Raw genomic sequence first — 23,705 nt, 5'->3', positions numbered from 1 at the left:
CCCAATACCATAAACTCTTATCTTGTGCACCAGTCTTTTATTTGGTACCTTGTCAAATGCCTTCTGGAAATGTGTCCTGCAACTTCTTTTCATTGGTTTTTGTATCTATATATGAAGATTTCTCAACATTAATTGTAAAGGCTGTACTATCTTAAAAGCAAATCAAGGGATTTAGAGGTTTACACCAGACATTCAATGTGCTAAAACCATAGGGAAATGCTTTGGATTTTTAATTTGCAACAGACCTTAATTGTTTTCAACAATATATTCATTAAGAGCTAGCCTTTCCTGCCCCTTAATATGTATTTATCCTGTTAGCTTTGCCACATTTAGTAACACTAATGTGTTTAGTAATCCTGACAGGAGCTCTCTAAATACCAGGCAAGCTACATGTAATTAAGCAGACCCGAGTAGGAGGAGTTGGAATAAACTGGTTATACAACATTTGCAGACTTGCTAAGCAGAAAGCCCTGGAGGAATGGGAAGCAAGTAAAGGCCTTCATTTTTAGTGAGGTCCTCTTAAGCATATATATAATTTAGGTAGATTTTCAACTTGCGATTCATGCACAAAGCTAGAGTTGTAAATTGATTAGCCAATCATTTTCCACAAAAAAAACTCATTTCCATTCAGTTCCTATGTATCACCAGCAGACAATGTGCAACATAAATTTTGATAAGATTTTTTTATTAGTCACACACAAAGATTAAGAATCTACTCCACACAATTAGGGAAGACTTGCTGCTTATCAGAATTGGATCTCCTTTAAAAGGATTCCATACAGGAAGGCTGAGGTGGCGAAGCTGGCCTGCGGTGTATTTTTCATCAAAGCTGTGGCATTTGTTGCATAGTAGGCTGAATGATATGTTATCTGTGGGTAGTCTGAGGATGCGCAGTCAGCCATTCACAAGTGAGAGGAGAAGTTTTTTTTGTAGAGGGTTGCAAATCTGAGGGATTCTTTCCTGAGTATATTTAAATCTGAGACTGATTTTGGATACGAAGGGAATTGGGGCTTGTGAAGATCAGGCAAGAAAGTGAATGAGACAGATAATCAGCCAATACCATATCGTACGGTGGAGCAGGCTCGAAAGCTGATACACCACACCTCTATTACTTATGTTATTGTTCAACATTTAGAGCACTCTTCGTTCCTATATAGTGCAACTTATGGCTTTTACTTTCCCTCAGCACTTTTCGTTCCCCTTCAAGTTACATCATTGGGGTCCTGTTAATGGCTGCAGTAGAACCTGTATCCACCAGGCAGAAGCAAGTCAATTTCTGACCACCTTGTCGTCAATCAGGCCCAATCTGGCCTTCACAGTTTTTTTTTCTCCTTTTAAAACACACAGATTATCAGATAATTGCAATTAGACGTGACTCAGATACCAAAGAATTCTATTATCAGCAGATCAAGAAAACCACAAACACCTTATTACTGTTGGTCTTTGTGAACATATCAGAAAATGTTGAGCAGAAAACATAATTCATCCCAATAAGTAACAGTATGGAAGTATTTTTTTGTATTTTCTGGATTTAATATTGCTAGCAAACAGCCTTGTACAACCACAAGTATCCCCAGACATTATGAATTACACAATGACCTCATATGGATTTGTTACAGACATCTAGAACATCAAGTAATGCTACAAAATCAACCACAGATTCATGAAAAAAATCATTTAAATAGGCTTAACTTTTTAAACCATCTCTTCTCGAAAAGGAGCCAAAACCATAAGTTGCAGTTCTGTGGGTTCTGGAAGCTCTACATCCCTTGTGGTCTTCATGTATAAATCTAGACAGAAGAGCAGGAGCAGCCCAAAATTCCTTCAATCTGCACTGCCACTGATAAGGTCTTTCCTCAGCTGTTCTTTCTTGCTAATTTGTGGATTACGTAATGGCTGAAAACAAAAGACCTATCTCATCCTTCGATATACCCAATCACTTAACTTCCCGGGATAGAAAGTTCTAAAGATTCACAATCCTCATGAAGAAAATCCTCCACTCTTCAGTCACCTAACCTCTTGCCCTGAAACTTTGCCCTCTGCTTTAGGCTGTCCTTCCAAACAGTCATTCGTACTGCATCTACCCGGTCAAGCCTCGGAATAATCTAATGTTTCAAGAGATTACCTTTCATTCTTCTAAATGACAGAGAACATTGGCTTCAGCTGCTAAATCTGTCAGCAGTTAGACAACGATGAAGGGAATCTTTTTGACCTTAGGGTGGGTTTGTGCAAACTACCACTCACCTGATACTCTTCTATTAGGAACAATAAACTTCATTTTTTGGGGGGGATTTGACAATGTTTGATAGGTTAGGTAATAGCAGGAAAGTTTTAGAAGGATATGGGGCAAATGGGACTAGCTTAGAGATGGGCATCTTGGTTGGCATGGACCGGTTGGGCCGAAGGGCCTGACTCCATGCTGTACAACTGATCTGTGTAGAGAGAAACCAAGATACTGTTTCAGGTCAATGAAATGTCAGATGAAAGGTCATCGACTTGAAATGTAATTTCAGTTTCTCCCTTCAATTTGTTTAAATATTGAGGAAGTGAATGTTCTAATCCTATTCCTCTGTTTAGTTATGTTTGGATTATTGGAATACCAACCAAGATGTAAAAACTTGAGTGTGGCTGAGCTGAACAATCCCACATTTTAAGCACAGGAGAAATGTTGGAAATGATAGTACTTTGCAAAATAATATCTTGTTCGGATTTTTTAACGCAAAGCCTTACTTTTGTTCTTCTGTTTCCTAGTGCCAAAAAAAGCTGCAGCTTCAAATTCAACTGCACAAGCTCCAGCAGAGGCTGCTCCAAAGAGGCGGCTACCCACAAAACGGTGCCTGACAGAGCTCAGACCACCACCTAACCTTCAGCAGAAGGAGCAGTCAATGCCATTAAAGAGAAGGAGAACAGAAATTGAGGTGCACACAGATGTTCCTTCGATATCTGAGTTACGAAGGGAGAACAACTCATCCCGAATCGACCAAGTCAACGTTGTGCCAAAAACCTACACGAAGGAGACTCAGCCATTTTCAAATCGGAGCAATACTCTTGGTAACAAAGGAACTAAATTTGTAACTTCAGCTGAAAGCATCAAAAGAAGCTTCACACCAACTATCTCAAGGAAGTGGAAAGCTCCAGCCAGCACCACTCCCATCAGCTGTAACCTCTCAACAACGTCAAGTAATCACGATCTGAATGAAACCTTTGAAACTGCAGAAGTGAATGATCAGACTGGCCTAGATACTACAGTAATTCTTGGCCCTTCAGCTGCTCAAAGGTCTGAAGTTACCATGAGCCATGACATAATGCCACAGACCAACAACTCCTTTCTGCAGAGGTATGACTCTTTATTCTTATTTTTTCTCATTCTGTTGTCCCAATGGAATTTCTTTTAGATATCACTGAAATGGAGAATTACATCGCACAGTTGCCTGTTAACAACTTTTATTTGTCGCTGCTTCGGTTCCCGATGTATAACTTTCACAGGATTTCCTTCCATTATTCTTGTGTTAGCAACAGCACTACCTTTCAACCTAGAAAAGGATATTGCATTGCTTTTAATCTGTATCTTTATACATTGGACATTTCCAAATTCCATTGGAACATGGAAGTGCAAATCTTGCTGAGATTTCCCAGCTTTTACATTGAGGTGATCTGCTTCTGCATCCTGCACCATCGATTTAATTGGGAATTATCTGGTTGTGAGGCAGAAAAGGAAGGATAAGACTGCTTTGTCTTAATTTTTTTTTAATGTGTTTCATTGATTTAATTTTTTAATTAATTTTAATTATGTTTTAATTCTAAAAATCTATTAAATGAGCAAGTTGAGCCAAAGGACCTGTTTCCATGTTGTATTACTCAAAATTAAAAACCCTTAAAAATTTACAAAAATCAGAAATATTTAGAAACAGTTAAAAGATCCGGAGATACTTGACAGTCAGGAAAGCTGGGGCAGTCTTTGTTGGCTGACAAAGACTTGAAGAGGAACTTTGTAGGGGGGACTTGTTCTGCCTGATCCACATCATTCCATTACATTGATCAATGCTGCCCATGACCTCATACATGAGTTTCAGACTGTGTGGGCATACAAGAGCAGCGCCTTGGTTGTTTAGAAGAGTTGTGATTCCAGGCACTGTGGATGGCTGGCAGGCCCAGCTGTAAAAGCTAGGCTACTAAGTTAATTCTTTTAGCACAAAAATTTCAGCATAAGCAAATGTGAACTCATCCATTTTGGGCTTGAAAGGGACAGAATAGTGAAAAGCTTGCAGCGGTGATGATCCAAAGAGACTTCTATGTGCACATAGATCAATAAAATAATAAATGGTGATGGATTGCTGCCCTTTATATCTGAAGAGCTTAATTACAAAGAAGCATCCATAAAAAGCCCCAGTGAGACTACACCAGGAGTATTGTGAGCAGTTCTAGGCAGTGATCTGTTGGTTCTGGAGGGTTCACAGCATTACCAGAATGAAGTCTATACCCTTAAAGTAAGACGAGAGTGCAGAAACTAAAGTATTCCCTGCAATTTAACAGGTTAATGAAGTGATCTTGTTGAAGTTAAAATATTGTGGGGAACTGGTATTTTCTCTCTGTTCAGCCTGCTTTTGCTAGTCATAGAACATCGGGGAGCGTGCTTTAAAAAAAATTAGATGCAGACCTTTCAGGAATGAAGCACAGAGTGGTTGAAAATTGAAATACACTTCTGTAAATATTAGTTGGTGCCAGATCTGTTGTTAAATTAAACTTGAGACTGAATGATGTTGTTAACCAAAAGATACAGGCAAAGGGCAGGTACATGGAGCAAGGTTGCAGATCAGCTATGATCTCATCACATACAGAACAGGCTCAATACCGCACTCCTTTCCTATCTCCCTCTGCCTTTTTAATGAGGAATAAATGTTGTGTTGTGAGTTTTAGACAATTGTATTCACAACCCCATCTAAGCAAACATTTCCATTCCATTTGCTTCAGAAAGTATTGGTACCTAAGTTCGACCCAACACCAAGTTCCACAAAAATCAAGTTCAAAGTTTGTTGCATTGATTTTGGTCTTAGTTTTCACCAAATAAATGATCTGCTCTGAAAGTAAAACATCTTGGACAGTAAATGTATTTATTTCTCTGTTCTGGAAATGGATCATAAACTTTGAAGCCAGTATTTGAAAGGGTCCTTGTATCTCCTATCTGGAGCAGACTCTAATCTTGTTTCAAGCACTGTTTCTTTTTCACCAGGAGATGGATTGTTGTGAATCCAGAGCAAGGTTTTATTTTCAGAGTTGGAGAAGAGAAATTTCATGGTTGTTGTGTGAAAGATTTGGAGGGATATAATGTTGTAGATCTAGTCTGTATTGGGGTGACCAGGTTCTGTCATGCATTGAGAATCAAAAAAACTTCAGATGCTGGAAGTCTGAAATAAAAACAAAAAATGCTGGAAATTTTCAACAGGTCAGGCAGCATCTGTGGAAAAAGAAACAGTTAATATTTCACATTAAAACTTACTTTGTCAGAACCCAGAAAGAGAGAAAACAAGTTAGCTTTAAACTGAACTATTAACTGTTTCACTTTTCACAGATGTTGCCTGACCTGCTGTATTGCTCCAGCTTTTCTGCTTCTGTTTCTGTTAGGTCACGTTGAAGTGACTCAGAGAAAGAGAAAACCTGCAATAAATCTTTTAATGTAGTGTACTTTCGTTGCTTAGACTTTCTTCTCCTGTTTTAGAACATAGAACACTACAGCACAGTACAGGCCCTTCGGCCCACAATGTTGTGATGACATTTTATCCTGCCCTAAGATCTATCTAACCCTTCCCTCCCACATAGCCCCCTATTTTTCTATCATTCATGTGTCTATCTAAGAGTCTCTTAAATGTCCCTAATGTATCTGCCCCCACAACCTCTGCAGGCAGTGAGTTCCATGCACCCACCACTCTCTGTGTAAAAAAAAAACTTGCCCTTGACATCCCCCTTACACCTTCCTCCAATCACCTTAAAATTATGTCCCCTCATATTAGCCATTGTCGCAACTGGGAAAAAGTCTCTGACTGTCCACTCGGTCTATGTCTCTTATCATCTTGTACACCTCTATCAAGTCACCTCTCATCCTCCTCCTCTCCAAAGAGAAAAGCCATAACTCGCTTAACCTCTCCTCATAAGATATGCTCTCCAATCCAGGCAACATCCTGGTAAATCTCCTCTGTACCTTCTCTAAAGCTTCCACATCCTTTCTATAATGAGGTGACCAGAACTGAACACAATACTCCAAGTGTGGTCTGACCAGAGTGCAACATCACCTCACGGCTCTTGAACTCAATACCCCGACTAATGAAGACCAACACTCCATATGCCTTCTTAACAACTCTATCGACCTGCATGGCAACCTTGAGGGATCTATGGACGTGGACCCCAAGATCCCCCTGTTCCTCCACACTGCTAAGAGTCCTGCCATTAACTTTGTATTCTGCATTCAAATCTGATCTTCCAAAGTGTATCACTTAACACTTTTCTGGGTTGAACTCCATCTGCCACTTCTCAGCCCAGCTCTGCTTTCTGTCAATGTCCTGTTGTAATCTACAACAAACTTCTACACCATCCACAACACCACCAACCTTCGTGTCATCAGCAAACTTACTAACTCACCCTTCTACGTCCTCATCCAAGTCGTTTATAAAAATCACAGAGCAGGGGTCCCAGAACAGATCCCTGCGGAACACCACTGGTCACTGACCTCCAGGCAGAAAACGCCTCATCTACAACCACCCTCCATCTTCTATGAGCGAGCCAATTCTGAATCCACACAGCCAAGTTTCCCTGGATCCCATGCCTCATGACTTCCATGAGGAACCTTATCAAACGCCTTACGAAAATCCATGTACTCCACATCCACTGCTCTACCTTCATCAATGTGCATTGTTACGTCCTCAAAGAATTCAATCAGGCTCGTGAGGCACAACCTGCCCCTCACAAAGCCATGCTGACTGTCCCTAATCAGCCTATGCTTCTCTAAATGCCCATAAATCCTGTCTCTTAGAATCTTCTCAAGTCATTTGCCCACCACTGAAGTAAGACTCACTGGTCTGTAATTTGTTTAATGTTGTTCTTTATTTCATACTTATAGATTGGGCCTGCCGAGACTTGCAGTTAAAAGTCAGCCCGGAACACTGTTCATTGCGAGAAACCCATCCGTGGCTGTCAGCAGATCTGCCACCAAGGCAAACGTCAGAGCAACAGGGCAACGGAAGAAAAGATACTCGAGGTCAGTCTGTTGCAGTTTAAATTCATAATAGGAAGGAGCACGATAGAGCGGTGGGGTATAATCTCAGACTCTCCCTGCCTGTCTATCTCTTGTTTCTGTGTGCCCCCACCCTTCTTCCCCCTCTTTCCAGCCCCCTCCTCACTCCTCACTCCCCCTCCTCGCTCCCCCCTTCCTCCTCCCCCTCCTCCTCCTCCTCCGACCCCACCCCCGCTCTCCCCTCCTCCTCCGACCCCACCCCTGCTCTCCCCTCCTCCTCCGACCGCCCCCTCCCCTCCCCCTCTGATTTTTGCAGCTGATGAGTGAGGTATGATCAATCCCAGACCCGACCTATTCTTCTAGTGTGAACTTTTCAGTAACTGTTACCGAGCTCTTTAACGATGAGCCGGACAGTCTTCAGTGGTGAACAAGAAGCTGGAATTGGAAGAATGTATACATCCGAGTGTATTGGACTGGGCATTGTTCAAAGATTGGGAAACACACAGAGGTGTTTGATTATGATGAGAATTTTAAATTATAATTTTAGAGATTATCAAGGAAAAACATTTTCCATTGAGCCATTCATTTGAAAAGGCAAAAATATTGGTATTCTTTTATTATTTAATGATATGGTTAGAGATGTGATTAACAGAATGATGTGTTGTAAACACTTAGTGATGATAATGTTTAATATTTAAAATCAGATTGCTGCAGGTTAACAACCTTGGATTATAAAAGCAAAATAAAGTACTGTTCAGGGTAAGAATTTGTTCGCAGTTAAGGATGCACGTTCCCTCTTTGAACCTCCTGAACTGTAAAATTCACCATGTTTGACTACTGTCCTGAGTTTTATTTGGAATGTGAATACTGTTTACAGAGCACTGCTGAGTTTTGAACAGTGACTATCTCTCTCTGCAAAGTTTTGGGATGAATTGAAAGCTAAGAACGTCCCTGGCACCATTTCTATTTCATACAAAGTCTTTGGGCATTAAACTGCATTCTATCAGCAGAATTCTATAGACTCTGGTGTATGGAGCAAGTGACTCATTTTGTTTATCGTTTGCAAAAATTGCCATTCAATCAAAGCACTTAAAAAATTGTTCACAAAGGAAAAAGTAACAAAATTGTAGTTGCTATTTCTCTCATTTTGCTTGAAAAAGATGTCTCTTTATAATAAAAAAAACGTTTAATATAAGAGAAAGTTTCTTAAAGTAAGAAGTTAGTTTCATCATGAATCAGTAAGATGAAGGAAGATAAATGTTTATTTCTTTACAAACTATTTCTACCAAGAACAAAAATGAGTGACTATTTGTGTTCATCCTGCCTTAATTCAACGTTTAAATCCCTTAAAAACAACGTTATTAAGTCAGAAGCTACACGTATGCCAATTTTGTGTGCAGCTGATTATATTTGTTGCATTTGTGCCCTTCTTCATTTTCAATTTGCACTCAGCTGTGACTGTGGTTACAACATGATTCTGAGCCAGGATAACAGTCGCAGATCAGAGTTCACACTGATAATGAAGGCAGCTATTGACTCACTCTTGACTTTAGGAATCACTGCCAATTCATCAGAGAATTTTCCATAGAAGTAAACAGCCTATTGGAGTAAAACAGATAATGCTGGAAATACTCAGCAGGAGAGACAGTCCATGTGGCGAGGCAAACACAGATAACATTTCAAATTCATCATCAGAACTCTGAAAAGTTAGAGAGGTACAAGTTTGAAATTGCAGAGAAGGTGGAGGAGGGACAGGTGGAGGAACGTCTAGGCTGGAAGATGAGGGATAAAACAACAGGAGGTAGAGGCTAGTAAAGGAATCGATGAATGTCAGAAGGTCAATCTGAAGGAGTTGTAAAAGGGAGAAGCAATTACTTATTTGCATTTCCTCAAAATGGTATTACTACATTTTCTACGTCTGCTTATGTTGATCAAAACATAAGAGGAAAAGAGGAAACTAAACACAGATGAAATGTTAACTGTTTCTCCACACATGCTGCATGTCCTACTGAGCATTTCCAGCATTTTCTGTTTTATTTCAAGTTTCCAGCTTCTGAAATATTTTGTTCTTGGAGTTGTTCATTTTATTGAAACAAATTTATTTTTGCTCAACCTTGCTCTGATTTTTCACATTGATTTTTACAACTTTTATAAACCTCACTAAACAATGCTGAGGGAATAAAGAGAGAGCTGTATATTGAGCAGATAATGGTCTACGGTGAAGACAGAAGACCTATTAGGGCTGCTCTCTTTCCAGTTTTCATTTGAAGAGCACCTGATTGTGTTGTTACATCTGAAAAGTAATTTTGTATTGAGAAAGCAACACAGTGAATTTTCATATAGTGCTGATCTGTGATCATTACTTTGGTCATTGATTTCAATGGAAGAATAAGTAATCCATCAATTGAAACTTAATATTACAAGTACCAAGAGCAGATAAAGGTTTAATGGAAAACGCCTCCAAGCTTTAACTCTGAGTTTCTGTGTTCATTGGTAATTGTGCTCGTCCTTGCTTCACAGTGGCATCTCATCCCGTATGAGTGGCCGGCAACTCCAGAACAAATCCAGGAGGTCTCCAGCCTGCAAGAGTCAACTTATGTCAGGTATTTGAGAAGAACCTTTTATGCCTAACATACAAAACCTGGAAATGTAAGTTCAGGGATGGACATTAAATGCTGATGTTGCTGGCAATGGTCATGTAAACCATGAAAAAGTTACCCCTCGTAGAATTCTAGAAGATTTTTCCTTTACATTCCCTTAATTTGTCATTTACAATGGGCTATGGGTTATATGAATACTGCTTTCTGAAACAGTGATTAACATTCTGCCTCTTGGTACTGATGGTGGGCAAAGGAGATGAACACCTGCTTCTGATCATACTGGATGCAGTGGTAATCTTGCCATTTACTTTTCCCTTGCCCTTGGTCAAAATGCTTTCTTAGTTGCAACAGTAAACACGAAAATAGGAGCAGGAGTAGGCCACTCGGCCCTTCAAGCCTGCCCTGCCATTCAGTATGATCATGGCTGATCTGCCCAGGTTTTTAACTCCGTTCCCCATAGCCCTCAATTCCTCAGACTCCTCTCATGGTACAGTAACTTACACAGTTCCAGGGGACATTTTCTGTAGCTCTTTGGCCATATCCATTTTTAATATACGACTTGTGCAACCTCTTAGACTTTTTTTAATTGTATTTATCCCGGCCAACCTGTGTTACTAACCAAATTTCAGACGTATTTCATTGTACTGTGGTCGACGAGGTCCATAATTAATGCTGTGTTTCTGGTCTCACAAGATCCATTCTAGCTGATATCGGAGAGAATCATTTCCCATGAGTATTTCAAGCCCCAAATATAGAGGTTGTAGGGTCTGGGTCTGCTGTGCCATCAATCAAATGCTTCCACCTTTACCCATTTTTCTTCAAAAGTACTTAACTTCCCCAAACCCTTCCCAAATTTCAGCAATCTTACCTCAGTTAGTGTTGGTCCAGGGTTGTGATGATCTGATGTTTCACAGAATGACTTCCATCAGCCATTAAGAATTACTCAACAACTAAAAAATGATTAAGTTGAAATGTTGGGCAACTCTGGCCATTTTATAACGATGTTGGGGTTATGGTGTCCTTTTGGCTTTATGTTCAATCTGCAGCATTTGCACATTCTATTAGGAACCATAGAGCCTCTGCCTGCAAGAAGAGGTTGTCTTGTCAAGCAACACTGAAATATGAGCTATAAATAGTTTGTATGCACAGATGCAAACATTTATTCCTTCCCAGGATAAGGGTTGGGATCTCCAAGGAAGGAATAAATGTTAACATATGTATTTACTGTTCTGAGGTTGAAAATTGATGGTTTAATTTCAATCAGTATAACGAGGAGTTGAGAATTGGCCTAATCTTAGACGTAGTGAACCTTAGTCTATTACTCTGTCGTAAAATAAAAGTTTCTATCTAAGTTTCCATATTAATACAAACAATGATTTGGTCTGATACATATTCAGAATTACATTGGGAATCTAGTTCTGATGTGGGCCCACTTCTTGTATCAGAAATTTTGCAGTTGCACTGAGCTGCGTTCACCATTTCTAGCTGTGTGTTTCACTCCTGGATCTTCAGCAGGTCCTGTCTCTAACCACTAATTACCCACACTCTGAAAACTGTTCTAATCCCACCAACATACGGAGCTTGTTAGTCCTCCTTCCACCGTCTAGGTGTCGTCAACTGTTAAGGTTATTGAATTCTGAACCTTTGAATTCAACTTTAAAGTGCAACACCTATTAGTATAGGAAATATTAGACATGATTTTTGATCTGTGCACAATTCATAGAGCCATAGATCCAGCATGGAAACATGCCCCTCAACTCACAGTTCACACCAACCATAAACCACCCATTTACACTAATCCTACAATAACGCCTCAACACCCTCACCTCATCAGCTACAGTGCCATTTCAAAGTACAAATGTAGTTACCCAAACGCTGTCTCTTATCCCTGCCACCTGTTGTGGGCTCCAGCAGGTTAGTGAGCTACGGGTCTAACTGGCCAGAGAATACATCACCTACCTGCCACATTTTTCTCAGGAGGATTAAGTGATTTTTAAACCTAGCTGCAAGTACTTAACTACAACCAAGAAGAGCCGGACGTCACCTGGAGGGCCAACTGCTGAGTACTGGTCTGGAAACAGAAATTTTGATGCATTTCATCAGTTCTAATGCTACTTAACTCTACTATCCCACCAGGCAAGAAGATTAACAATAACTCCATTGACTGATAACACCAAAATAGTCCAATGCATTGATATGGGATTGATTAGGAGCAATCAGCATGCTTTTGAGCAGGGGAAATCCAGTCTCACAACTCTGATCTGAGTTTTTTGAGGAGGTAACTAGGAAAAGTGATGAAAGTAGAGCAATAGATGTGGTTTATGTGGACTTTAAGGCTTTTGACAAGGTCCCACCTGGTAGACTGGTCCAGAAGGTTAAGGCACAAGAGATTTGAGGTGTTTGTCAAACTGGATCTCATGATTGCCATTTGATAGGGTAGAGCTGGATGAGTGTTTTTCTGACTAGAAGTCTGGAACAAGTGGTGTACCATAGGGATTGGTGCTGGGACCATCTTTGTTTTCAATATATATAAATGACTTGGATGAGAACATAAAAGAGGTCTGATGAATAAGTTTGCAGATGACACGAAAATTAGTGGAGTCATAGGTAGTGAAGAAAGTTGCCTAAGGATGCATTGGGGCATAGATCAGCTGGAAAGTTGGGTGGAGCAGTGGAAGATGGAATTTAATCTGGATAAGTGTGAGGTAAAGCACTTTGGGAAATCAAATTCTGGAAGGGCATTTAGAGTTGATGGCAGCATTGATGGGCAGAGAGACCAGGAAAATGGCCACTCGCGTGGATAGGGTAGTGAAGAAGGCATTTGGTTTGCTTGCCTTCATAGGTCAAGGCAAAGAGAATAAGAGTTGAGACATCATGTTTCAGTTGTATAAGGCATTGGTTTGACTGCACTTGGAGTATTGTTCTAGTCACCACACTGGAGGAAGAATGTGGGAACATTAGAAACAGTGCAGAAGAGATTCTCCGGGATGTTGCCAGGAATAACAAACAATCTGCTGGAGGAACTCAGCAGGTCAAGCAGCATCTGTGGGGGGATTGTCGATGTTCTGGGTTGAAACCCTACATCAGGTCTGAGAGACACAATGTAAAGAGGAGAGGGGGAGTGGTGAGGCAAGAGGCCGGAGGTGGTTGGTGGACTGAGGGGGAGGTGGAGTGTTGAAGAATGATGGAGGCGGAGAAAAAAAAACAGTAATATGGAGCCAGGAGGGGGCTGGGGAGGGTGAAGGTGGAGACAGCTGCTGAAGGCTGTAGGAACACCAGGCTACCTGTGTCCCTCTGTTGCCTGGAATAGGTGGCTGTAGTTATAAGGCGATTGGATAGGCTGGATTTATTCTCACAGGAAGGTAGGAGGCTGAGGAGTGACACTGAGGTTTACAGAATTATGATGAATAGATGCAGTCTTCTTCCCAGGGCAGGGAGTCTAGAACTAGAGAGCTCAGGTTTAAAGCAAGAGAGGAGAAACTTAAAGGAGATCTGAAGGGTAAGTTTTTCCACATAGAGGGTGATAGGTATAAGGAATGAGCTGCCAGAGGAGGTGATGGAGGCAGGTACAATTTCAAAGTTTAATGCAGGGAAATAGGATGAGCATGGTGAGGCTTTACAGTCAGCATGGACAGGTGGGCTCTGCGGTTCTGTGACATCAGTTCACAGTTCTGTTCATTACTGTTTTACATAAAGAAATAGTGTAGGTTTCAGTTAGAATGTGTGGCCTAACAATCCTTTCTCTGCACAGCACCATACTCCAGCCCAAGGTTTCGTTCGGTGGGCAAGAGAAATGGAATCAGCGGAAACTTGCCTGTCACCCAGAGCTCTGAATTCCTGTCACATTCCAGTTTGAAGAATTCAAGTAAAACACTTGCTTTCTGACCAGAGGATGTTCGAGAACATGATACGGGAACTGCATTTGTTTGCTCTCACTTGGATTGTCTACATTTGAAATTAGAACTGTGTTGACAACATTGATTATTGAGCAGCCTGATGTTGTTTCCAAGCAAACCTGAGGCTGAACGTACAGTATTTTGAACACTTAACCTTTTAGTATTTTTGCATTCATTCTTTTCATTCCGTCATAATTTACTGTACTTCCCGTTGGGGCAATGGTGCTTTGGTTCACGGATAGCCCTTTCAATATTCTCCACTTCACTCTGTGCCTGGTCAACAGGAAACATGATTGTTTTAGAGTATTATTATTCTCCCTAATGGGATTGAGTTCTGCAATCTCATCCTGTGACAGTGCTGAGTTCTGTGACTTCTTCCCAATTAATGCAGAAAAGCAATGTGTTAACTTCTGACAGTTGTGCGTTTGTACAATTACCTTACATTTCTATTCCTAATTATATCACCACCTGCTTTGCTGTGAATCTGTTCTCTATTAGTTTAAATAGAATATGATTTTTTAAATGATTGGAGGTTTGGGGTGTGCTCTTTATATCTGCTTGATTTTGGTTGTTGTAAAGACACAATCTGCTGACATGCATGTGGAAAATTGTTAAATGGCTGAGAAGTTAAACTCTTTACAACATGATAAAGGCATCATTAAACTTATTTGTTGCCTGTTAAGAGATGGCAGGAGTTCTAATGGTGCCATTCAGATGAAGACCACTGGGCCCAAAAGGAGGTCGCATTCCCCAATTCTGCGAACCTAATGAGCATTGAATTCCAAGTTCCTGTTTATAGGTTGTGTTTCTCTGGAGTGCATCGTCCATACTGCTATGGTAAACAAGTTTTGCTTTTTAACTTTGCCATTACTAACATTTTTGAGCAGAACATATTGCCTTTCTATTGGAAGTTTGTGGTGCAGTGCACCTTTAACAGAAGTGAACGTAAAGTCCTGTTTTGTCAGTTTTGGTTCGACTGCCTTTGTCAAGATGCTTTGATCTTGTGCTGTGCAATTATCCTCCTCTATGACACTTTTTCTGAGTGCAGAATGCAGCAATATCTAGCATGAGGAGAACAACGTTCCTTTTATGTCACTGAGCCACACCTTTCTTCGTGCATGGTTGGAAATGGAAGTAACCCTTCCACTTTTTAAGAACATTGTGTTCAAATTGATTGCACAAGCCACAACAATCTTTTGTTTCACAAATTGATGGCTCTGAAGGCACAGTTAGTGGGAACAACATTAATTCTTCATGCAGGCAAAGGAAGGTTCCTTCAGACAAAAGTAAGTTAAGTCAGTATTCTAACTAATGTCCAACAAAAGGGCAAAGTCGGTGCACTGCCTTGGAAGAGAGTATAAGTGAATGCTTGGGATCAAGGCAACCATGCAACCAACTGCTAGCTGAGGCCCTTCCCCATCTGTGACATGTCGCAGATGGTGCAAAGGGAAGAGATTTATTAGTTTTATGATTTCTGGGGCAGTCTGTCAGAGTGAAACCTAATTCAAACTGTCTCAGGATTACTGAATGTGATTACAGGAGGATGTAATATTTTGAGGGTAAAGACTGGCAAACGTCTTTGTTTTGTCACTGGTCTCTTTCACAATTCTTCAATCTCCATTTCCAACATTTCTACATGTAAAAAAAAATCATTTAAACATAAAAGCTCTTTGTTCCTTTAGAAACATTGAATTAAAACTCAACTAAAGATATAATTTAACCTGCCTCTTTTATCTGAGACCTGTTTCTCAGAGCAATGTTATTGGTCCTTAGACTTTATAATATTCTAAGTCAGATCAGAATGAACACAGGACAGGAAATGGCAGTATTGCACTGGTGCTCTGTTGTTGGTTTACAATAAGTTACGTGCTGTCCTACCAGTGGATTGCTAGTCTCAGTTACAATCCCCAGACCTGTAAAATACAAGATAATGATTGGAGTAATCAGATCGCAATGATTCTGTTGTGCTTCAGTGATTGTATTCCTGGAATTGCAGTAACACTTTGGAAGTTGAATTACTGTTCAGAAATGTGACTTTATGAAAGAGCTAAATGTATTGCACTTCATTTAGGTTTGTAAATTGTTGTTTTGCAAAGCAGTGTTGGCTACTGAACCTTGAAAGGGAGATTTCTAATATTTTGGAGCAGATATTTTCGCCTGTTGCAATCTGAAACAAGATTAATCAAACTAGATAAGTCTCCAGGGAATGGTCACAGGTAAAGATTTTCTCATTGCAGAAACCCTCATGGATTACGCCTAGACCATTAAATGCCAGCGATATGTGCAACAGTTTGCATAGAGCAGGTTTGCAGTGATTCCTAGATCTTTCTTTCCATCCCATAAACTATTTCCTGAACTCTTAAAATTAATTTGAGGTAAAATGTTAAACTCTTAGTCAAACAAAAATATTTTAAAAACACAATGATCATTTGCAAGTTACTGCTATTTAAAGGATTCTTCTGAGGAGAAATGTAAAAAAATTGTATGTTAAATCAAACTCAATTCACATTTGCAGCACTGTTTTTATTGAGAAATATCGTATTTTGAACTTCTACGTTACTCGAGATATTCATCTCATAAACTGAAATACTCAGCATCTCAGTAGCTTTGCAATTTGTAGTTGTGGTATTGCATCCAGCAAGTGCTGTTGCCATTGCAAATCTTTAGCACTTGTTTTTGCACTTATTTTCCTGTCTGTGTTTGGCTATTTGTTTTCAGCTGATGTTGGGCGGCCAAGCAAGATGGGCAACAGAATTGCCACCAGCACTCCCTAGAGTTACCCCTGTCTGAAACAAATAAAAGGTGTATTGTAAATCGGCCAAGGAGTTCAGAGTGAGGCAACAGCAGTAACTGCTTTATGGCTTCATTGCTGAGTGGAAGTGGCTGTCTGAACACAGGCTAATTGTATGTATATAGCTCAAAGAACGTGGTAGTCTTGTTATGAGCTTCCATTAATCTCAGCTTTGTACATCGCTTCATTTTTTAACTCTGTATGTTGGGGGCAAATCTGTTGTCCCTTATTATGTTTGAAATATAAAAGTAATGATTTTATTCGTGTTCAGAGAGCAGCCATAAAATGCAAACCTAAAGCTTGCCTCTCGCAGTCAGATAATGCAGAATCTATTCCACTAATAATCATTTCAGATAAGGACTAAACTGTATGAGTAAAATATCATGCAGCTTATACAAAGCAATACTGGTTTCCTTTATCCCGCTGCTGCACATTATGCTCTTGTACAGAGCTCTCAAATCATGACTCAAATACACTGGAATTTAAAGAGCTACCCAACCCAAATCTGTGGAATGGCACTGTCCTGACTAGAAGCTATCCGAGGTTTTGTGGTTTACCACCTGGAGTAGATGCAGCGATCCAGAGCCCAGTTCGCATCACTAAGTCATGGTGCTTCTCAGAACCAACTTGATGCCCAACAGATGGGTTCTGTGGAGACTTGACTGTGTCCGTAAGGCACTTCAAGTTCTTCTCAAGTGTGAAGCATCTCCTGCCTGATGTCTGATTCAACAGCCATGGTGGTTGACTGCAGGGACACCGGATTCTTCAAATTTCAGAGAAAGCCAGAAGGTTAGAAATTTTTTCTGATACATGTTAGCTAGAATACAAGATCCTGTTGCTTAAAAGACTTGGTTGCATCAAGCAAATATAGCTTTTGCCGATCGTGCGTCCAACGTCACCCTAACTTGTATAAACAGGCCTAATGTAGTGCAAAGGGTCTTGCAATTTCTTGGAATTGAATTTCTAAACTGCATTGTAAATGGGTCATGATCTTATCACGTACTCTGAATGTGACAAACCTAGGCAACGTTAAGTTGGATTTAGTGGCTGCTTCTCTTTCTTGTCTCATCAAATGTTATACTTAATTATTAAATTGTTTACTAATGACTAATGGGTGTGTGTGTGTATTTTTGTGTAAATGGAGATTACTTTTTTTGCTCTTTTTTTATCATATTCACTGCTTCTTACTCTAGCTGAAAGAACAGTATTCAGAGAACAGATAATCCAGTATTCACTTGTTCAAAATTCCTCATGGTTCTTGCATCTGGCCATTGATTAGTCTAGAGTATCAGCCAGGGGTCTGGAGTGCAAGTGAGATGTGTGGCCAGAGCAAGGATCCAGATTGTGGGTTGTGTTGGCCAGCCAGGGTTAGGAACACTGGGGTCAGGAATGGGGGCAGGTTTGCAGCTGGAGTTGGGAGTGAAGTGCTTGTATGTTTCAATTTGTTTTGTCAGACTGAAACTTACAACCTGAGTCCCACTGTTCCCACTCCCAGTAAACCCACCAGGTTCAATGAAAATATTATTATACCATTGTACAATGTAAAAAAAAATTGAAAGAAATGTGTATCAGGGTTATTCATAGGAGTAACATCCAGCAGTCCAGAAAATCAGATAGTCCACCAGCAGGATCTCGTGTGTTCCAGACAGTTGGATTTATACTGTGGTTTAATTTCTGAGTCACTTTGTTGTGTCCATTTAAACACATCCTAATGCATAATTTTGTGCTTCTAAATATAATTTGTAAATAATAGAGCCTTGACTTTCAAATTTCTCTTTGTTTTCAAATCCTTCCTTGCCCCATCCCTTCCTCTCTCTCTGGTCTGTCAGATTTCAATTCTGCCTTCTAGGTCAACACTGGGTTTAACTGCCCCTCTCGTGGTCGCTCTGCCTCAATTGCCGAGGCCATAAGTTCTCCTCCCCACCTAAACATCCCTGTCCTGCTTTAGGAGCTTCCTGAACTCTTCTTTTTGACCAAGACTTTGGTCCCCTGTCCCAGTCTCCTGGGGCTCACTGTTGAAATTGTGAAGCACCTTGGACGTTTTGCTTAGTTAAAGGTGCTATATTAATACAGGTTGTTGATGGAACTGAGCAGCTTTATTACGCATGTAAGGCTGGGTCCTCTGGTTGGACTCCAGCTGGCATTTAAATTGCAAAATCTTGGAAATTGACTCCTGACTAAAAACTTGGAATCTGAGGATGTGACGCCATCCACAGTGTTTGGGAGGGAGTAAGACCAGTTCTTGGCTGAGACTGTGAAACTTGAATGACTTTACAGAAACCACATACTGCATGTGATTCCCTGGACTGGTTTTGATCGCTTCGAGCAGTAGGAAAGAAAGATTATATTTCCCTTTATAGTCCCAAGGTTTCTTCTGACCTTCAAGCTGATTACATGACTACAGGGAAGTGTCTGTTTTTGATGCTGCAGGCAGTGTTGTGCTGCCTTGATGGAAACATTGGTCTAATCCATCGTTCCATTTTTTTTGCTTATGGAAGACTGATTAAATGCTGATGTTTCAGAGCAAGGTAGATTATCGAGAAACATGCAGTGTTTTAACCATTGCAGTCTTATTGCAATCCTTTACCCATTGTACCTTTTGCATGTTCTTGTGACTCCTGTTAAAGACTCTGAGATCCCCATTTCTGAGATATTTGACCCTGGAAGAGTAAGTGTCACCAAGGAAGAGCCAATTCTGTCCTCAATCAACATTCCATTTATGCTGAAATACATAGAACGCTACAGCACAGTACAGGCCCTTCAGCCCACAATATTGTGCTGACATTTTATCCTGCTCTAAGATCAATCTAACCCTTCCCTCCCACACAGCCCTCCATTTTTCTATGATTCATGTGGCTATTTAAGAGTCTCTTAAATGTCCCTAATGTATCTGCCCCCACAACCTCTGCCGGCAATGCGTTCCACACACCCACCACTCTCTATGTAAAAAAAAAACTTACCCCTGACATCCCATAGAACAATACAGCACATAAAACAGGCCATTCAACCCTTCTAGTCTGTGCCGAAACGTTATTCCGCTAGTCCGACTTACCTGCACCCAGTCCATAACCCTCCAGACCTCTCCCGTCCATGTATCTATCCAATTTATTCTTAAAGCTTCAGAGTGAGCCCGCATTTATTACATCAGATGGCAGCCCATTCCACACTCCCACCAATCTGAGTGAAGAAGTTCCCCCTAATGTTCCCCCTAAACCTTTCCCCTTTCACCCTAAAGCCATGTCCTCTCGTACTTATCTCCCCTAATCTAGGTGGAAAGAGCCTACTTGCATTAACTCTGTCTCTGCCCCTCATAATTTTGTAAACCTCTATCAAATCTCCCCTCATTCTTCTGCGCTGCATGGAATAAAGTCCTAACCTGTTCAATCTTTCCCCTTGTAACTCAACTCCTAAAGACCCGGCAACATTCTAGTAAATCTCCTCTACACTCTTTCAATCTTACTGATATCCTTCCTATAGTTAGGTGACCAGAACTGCACACAATACTCCAAATTTGGCCTCACCAATGTCTTATACAACCTCACCATAACATCCCAACTCCTATACTCAATACTTTGATTTATGAATGCCAGGATGCCAAAAGCCTTTTTTACAACCCTGTCTACCTGTGACGCCACTTTCAGGGAATTATGTATCTGAACTCCCAGATCCCTTTGTTCCTCTGCATTTCTCAGTGCCCTACCATTTACTGTGTATGTCCTACCTTGATTTGTCTTTCCAAAATGCAACACCTCACACTTGTCTACATTACATTCCATCTGCCATTTTCTGGCCCATTCTTCCAGTTGGTTCAGATCCCTTTGAAAGCTTTCCTCGCTGTCCACGACGCCTCCAATCTTAGTGTCATCAGCAAATTTGCTGATCCAATTTACCACATTATCATCTAGATCATTGATATAAACAACAAACAACAATGGCCCCAGCACAGATCCCTGAGGCACACCACTAGTCACAGGCCTCCAGTCTGAGAAACAATCATCCACTACCACTCTCTGTCTTCTCCCACACAGCCAATTTCGAAGCCAGTTTACAACCTTTCCGTGGATACCTAGTGACTGAACCTTCTGAACTAACCTCCCATATGGGACCTTGTCAAAGGCCTTACTAAAGTCCATGTAGACAGCATCCACAGCCTTTCCTTCATCTACTTTCTTGGTAACCCCCTCAAAAAACTCTACAAGATTCGTTAAACACGATCTACCGTGCACAAAGCCATGCTGACGATCCTTAATCAACCCTTGGCTGTCCAAATACTTGTATATCCGATCTGTCAGAACACCTTCCAATAATTTATCTACTACTGATGTCAGGCTCACCGGCCTGTAATTACCTGGTTTACTTTCAGAGCCTTTTTTAAACAACGGAACAAAATGAGCTACCCTCCAGTCCTCTGGCACCGCACCCATGGCTAAGGATATTTTAAATATATCTGCCAGGGCCCCTGCAATTTCTACACTAGCCTCTCTCAAGGACCGAGGGAATATCATGTCAGGCCCGGGGGATTTATCTACCTTTATTCACTGTAAAGCAGCAAGCACCTCCTCCTCTTTAATCTCTATATGTTCCATGACCCTACTGCTTGTTTCCCTTCCTTCCATATACACTATGCCCGTTTCCTGAGTAAATACTGATGCAAAAAAACTGTTTAAGATCTCCCCCATCTCCTGAGGCTCCATATATAGACAACCACTCTGATCTTCTAGGGGACCAATTTTGTCCCTTACTATCCTTTTACTCTTAATATACTTGTAGAAACCCTTCAGCTTTACCTTCACATTATCTGCCAAAGCAGCCTCATGTCATCTTTTTGCCTTCCTGATTTCCTTTTTTAGTATTTTCTTACATTTTCTATACTCTTCAAGTACCTCATTTGTTCCTAGTTGCCTATGCCTGCTAATCACCTCTCTCTTTTTCTTAACCAGAGCACCAATATCTTTTGAAAACCAAGGTTCCCTATGCTTGTTAACTTTGCCTTTAATCCTGGCAGGAACATGCAAACTCTGCACTCTCAGAATTTCGCCTTTGAAGGCCTTCCACTTACTGAGCACATCCTTGCCAGAAAACAACTTATCCCAATCCACTCTTCCTAGATCCTTTCTCATTTCCACAAAATTGGCCTTTCTCCAATTTAGAACCTCAACTCGAGGACCAGACCTGTCCTTATCCATAATTAACTTGAAACTAATGACATTATGGTCACTGGACCCAAAGTGCTCATCTACGCATACTTCTGTCACCTGACCTGTTTGGTTCCCTAATAGGAGATCAAGTATTGCATTTGCTCTCGTCGGTACCTCTATATATTGATTTAGAAAACTCTCCTGAACACATTTGACAAATTCCAAGCCATCCAGCCCTTTCACAGTGTGGGAGTCCCAGTCAATATGTGGAAAGTTAAAATCCCCCACTATGACTACTTTCTGTTTCTTACATCTGTCTGCTACCTCACTACAGATTTGTTCCTCCTATTCTCTCGGACTATTGGGTGGTCTATAATACAACCCTTTTAGTGTGGCCACACCTTTCCTGTTCCTCCACTCCACCCATATACCTTATATTCCCATCCCCCTTATACCTTCCTCCAACCTTAAAATTATGTCCGCTCGTATTAGCCATTGTCGCCCTGGGAAAAAGTCTCTGACTGTCCACTTGACCTATGCCTCTTATCATCTTGTACGCCTCTTATCATCTTGTACACCTCTATCAAGTCACCTCTCATCCTCCTCCTCTCCAAAGAGAAAAGCCCTAGCTCGCTCAGCCTATCCACATAAGACATGCTCTCCAATCCAGGCAGTACTGGTACCGCTAACTGCTAAATACTGCTAACAGCATGATTGATATTTTATCAGGAATTTTATTCTCAGAGCAAGATTCTTCTTTGATTATGACATGTCTTGAAGCTTATTTTATCCTGTATAAAAGTAAATTAATAAAATGATCCTCAATTACGCTCTGCCACCAATGGGTAAGAAATCTGAAGAATGTTGCTGTGTTTGCAAACATCTGCCAATAATGTTACGTTAACCATACTTAAAACTCATTAAACCTGCAGCTCGGTAAGGTTTCAAACATGATCTTGATACTTTTGTCAACACTGATTATGTTTTTACAGTTGCTCGTTGCTGTGATTATGTTTGAGAAGTATGGTGATCAAACACCAATAGATTCTCTGAGGTGACGGGTAGTACCTTGTTTCCACAAACTGGGCAAGGACAGGTCCTTTAACTCCCAAGGAAATCATTACCTGAAATGAAATTAATAATGTTTTTAAAAATCCTTTCATCTCCCTGCAGCAGATTCAGGGTCTTTGACACCAATTATTTTTGACTGCTGTTTGCTTTTGAAAACCATGTTTCAGAATATTTTGTCCCCGTAGCTGAGTTCTTCTGGAGATTGGACAAACTACTTCCTCAGAGTTGTGCTGTTGGTGAGGGGCTCCAATGGAAACCAGTTTTCTCATGGCTCATTTGGTTTCTTGTGTCAGGTTTGGATATCTAATCATCTTTAATCCTGTTTTGCCAGGCCTTTAGTCAGGCTGTGTAAGCAGAAGAGGGCAGAGCCATTAGGAGCATAACCCTTACTGGACTGATTATCGAGAGGTCTGGACTAATCTGGAGCCATGAGCAAGTCCAACCACGGCAGTCGGGGTTTTGCATCTAGTTAATTAGGTACATTTGGAAGTATTAATAATGGTAACCTTCATTTTTGAGGGGTAAAGTCCACCTGGTTTTGCTGCTTAACCCTTGGCTCCCCCCGATGTGGCTTGCTCAGGAATTGTCCACTTCAGGACAAGCAATATATCCCGGCCTTGGTAGTAACATTGAGTGAATGTAAAGTGAGAGTCAATGCCTCCTGCTCCGTGAACTGGCAGAGCCCTGGAACTACTTGCTCATGCTCCTCATGTGGATGTGTGGTGTGAGGAGATGTAAACACTGGGCAGGTAATGTGTGAGGTGGCAACAGGAAGAGTCAAACGTAACCTGGTACTTCAGAACTTAGATTTTCTGGCTTTGTGTATGAGCTGCCTCTGACAGGAGAGTCGATCTGTACCTGTGACAGGTGCTCAGTTGGAAGCTGGCTCAGAAGATTGGGAGTTCAAGTCTCACTCCAGGTAGAATCATAGAGCACTACAGCACAGAAACAGGCCCTTCGGCCCACCTAGTCCATGCCAACCTG

General features: G+C 40.9%; 1 protein-coding gene across 4 annotated transcripts in view; it reads left to right on the top strand.

Moving 5' to 3' along the window:
- LOC127585453 (kinesin-like protein KIF18A) overlaps window positions 1-17,619 on the top strand; it is a 100,342-nt gene extending 82,723 nt beyond the window's left edge. For all 4 annotated transcript variants that reach the window (XM_052042909.1, XM_052042912.1, XM_052042908.1 and 1 more), the window contains exons 14-17: window positions 2,752-3,337; window positions 7,112-7,249; window positions 9,746-9,828; window positions 13,577-17,619. In XM_052042909.1, coding sequence (XP_051898869.1) covers window positions 2,752-3,337; window positions 7,112-7,249; window positions 9,746-9,828; window positions 13,577-13,710 — 941 coding nt within the window. In that variant the 3' untranslated portion in view covers window positions 13,711-17,619. The remainder of the gene's footprint in view (window positions 1-2,751; window positions 3,338-7,111; window positions 7,250-9,745; window positions 9,829-13,576) is intronic.
- Window positions 17,620-23,705: the final 6,086 nt, after the last annotated feature.

The sequence above is a fragment of the Pristis pectinata genome, chromosome 33, assembly GCF_009764475.1.
Source record: "Pristis pectinata isolate sPriPec2 chromosome 33, sPriPec2.1.pri, whole genome shotgun sequence".
In the NCBI taxonomy this organism is placed as follows: Eukaryota; Metazoa; Chordata; class Chondrichthyes; order Rhinopristiformes; family Pristidae; genus Pristis; species Pristis pectinata.
This window is presented reverse-complemented; position numbering and strand designations above follow the sequence as displayed.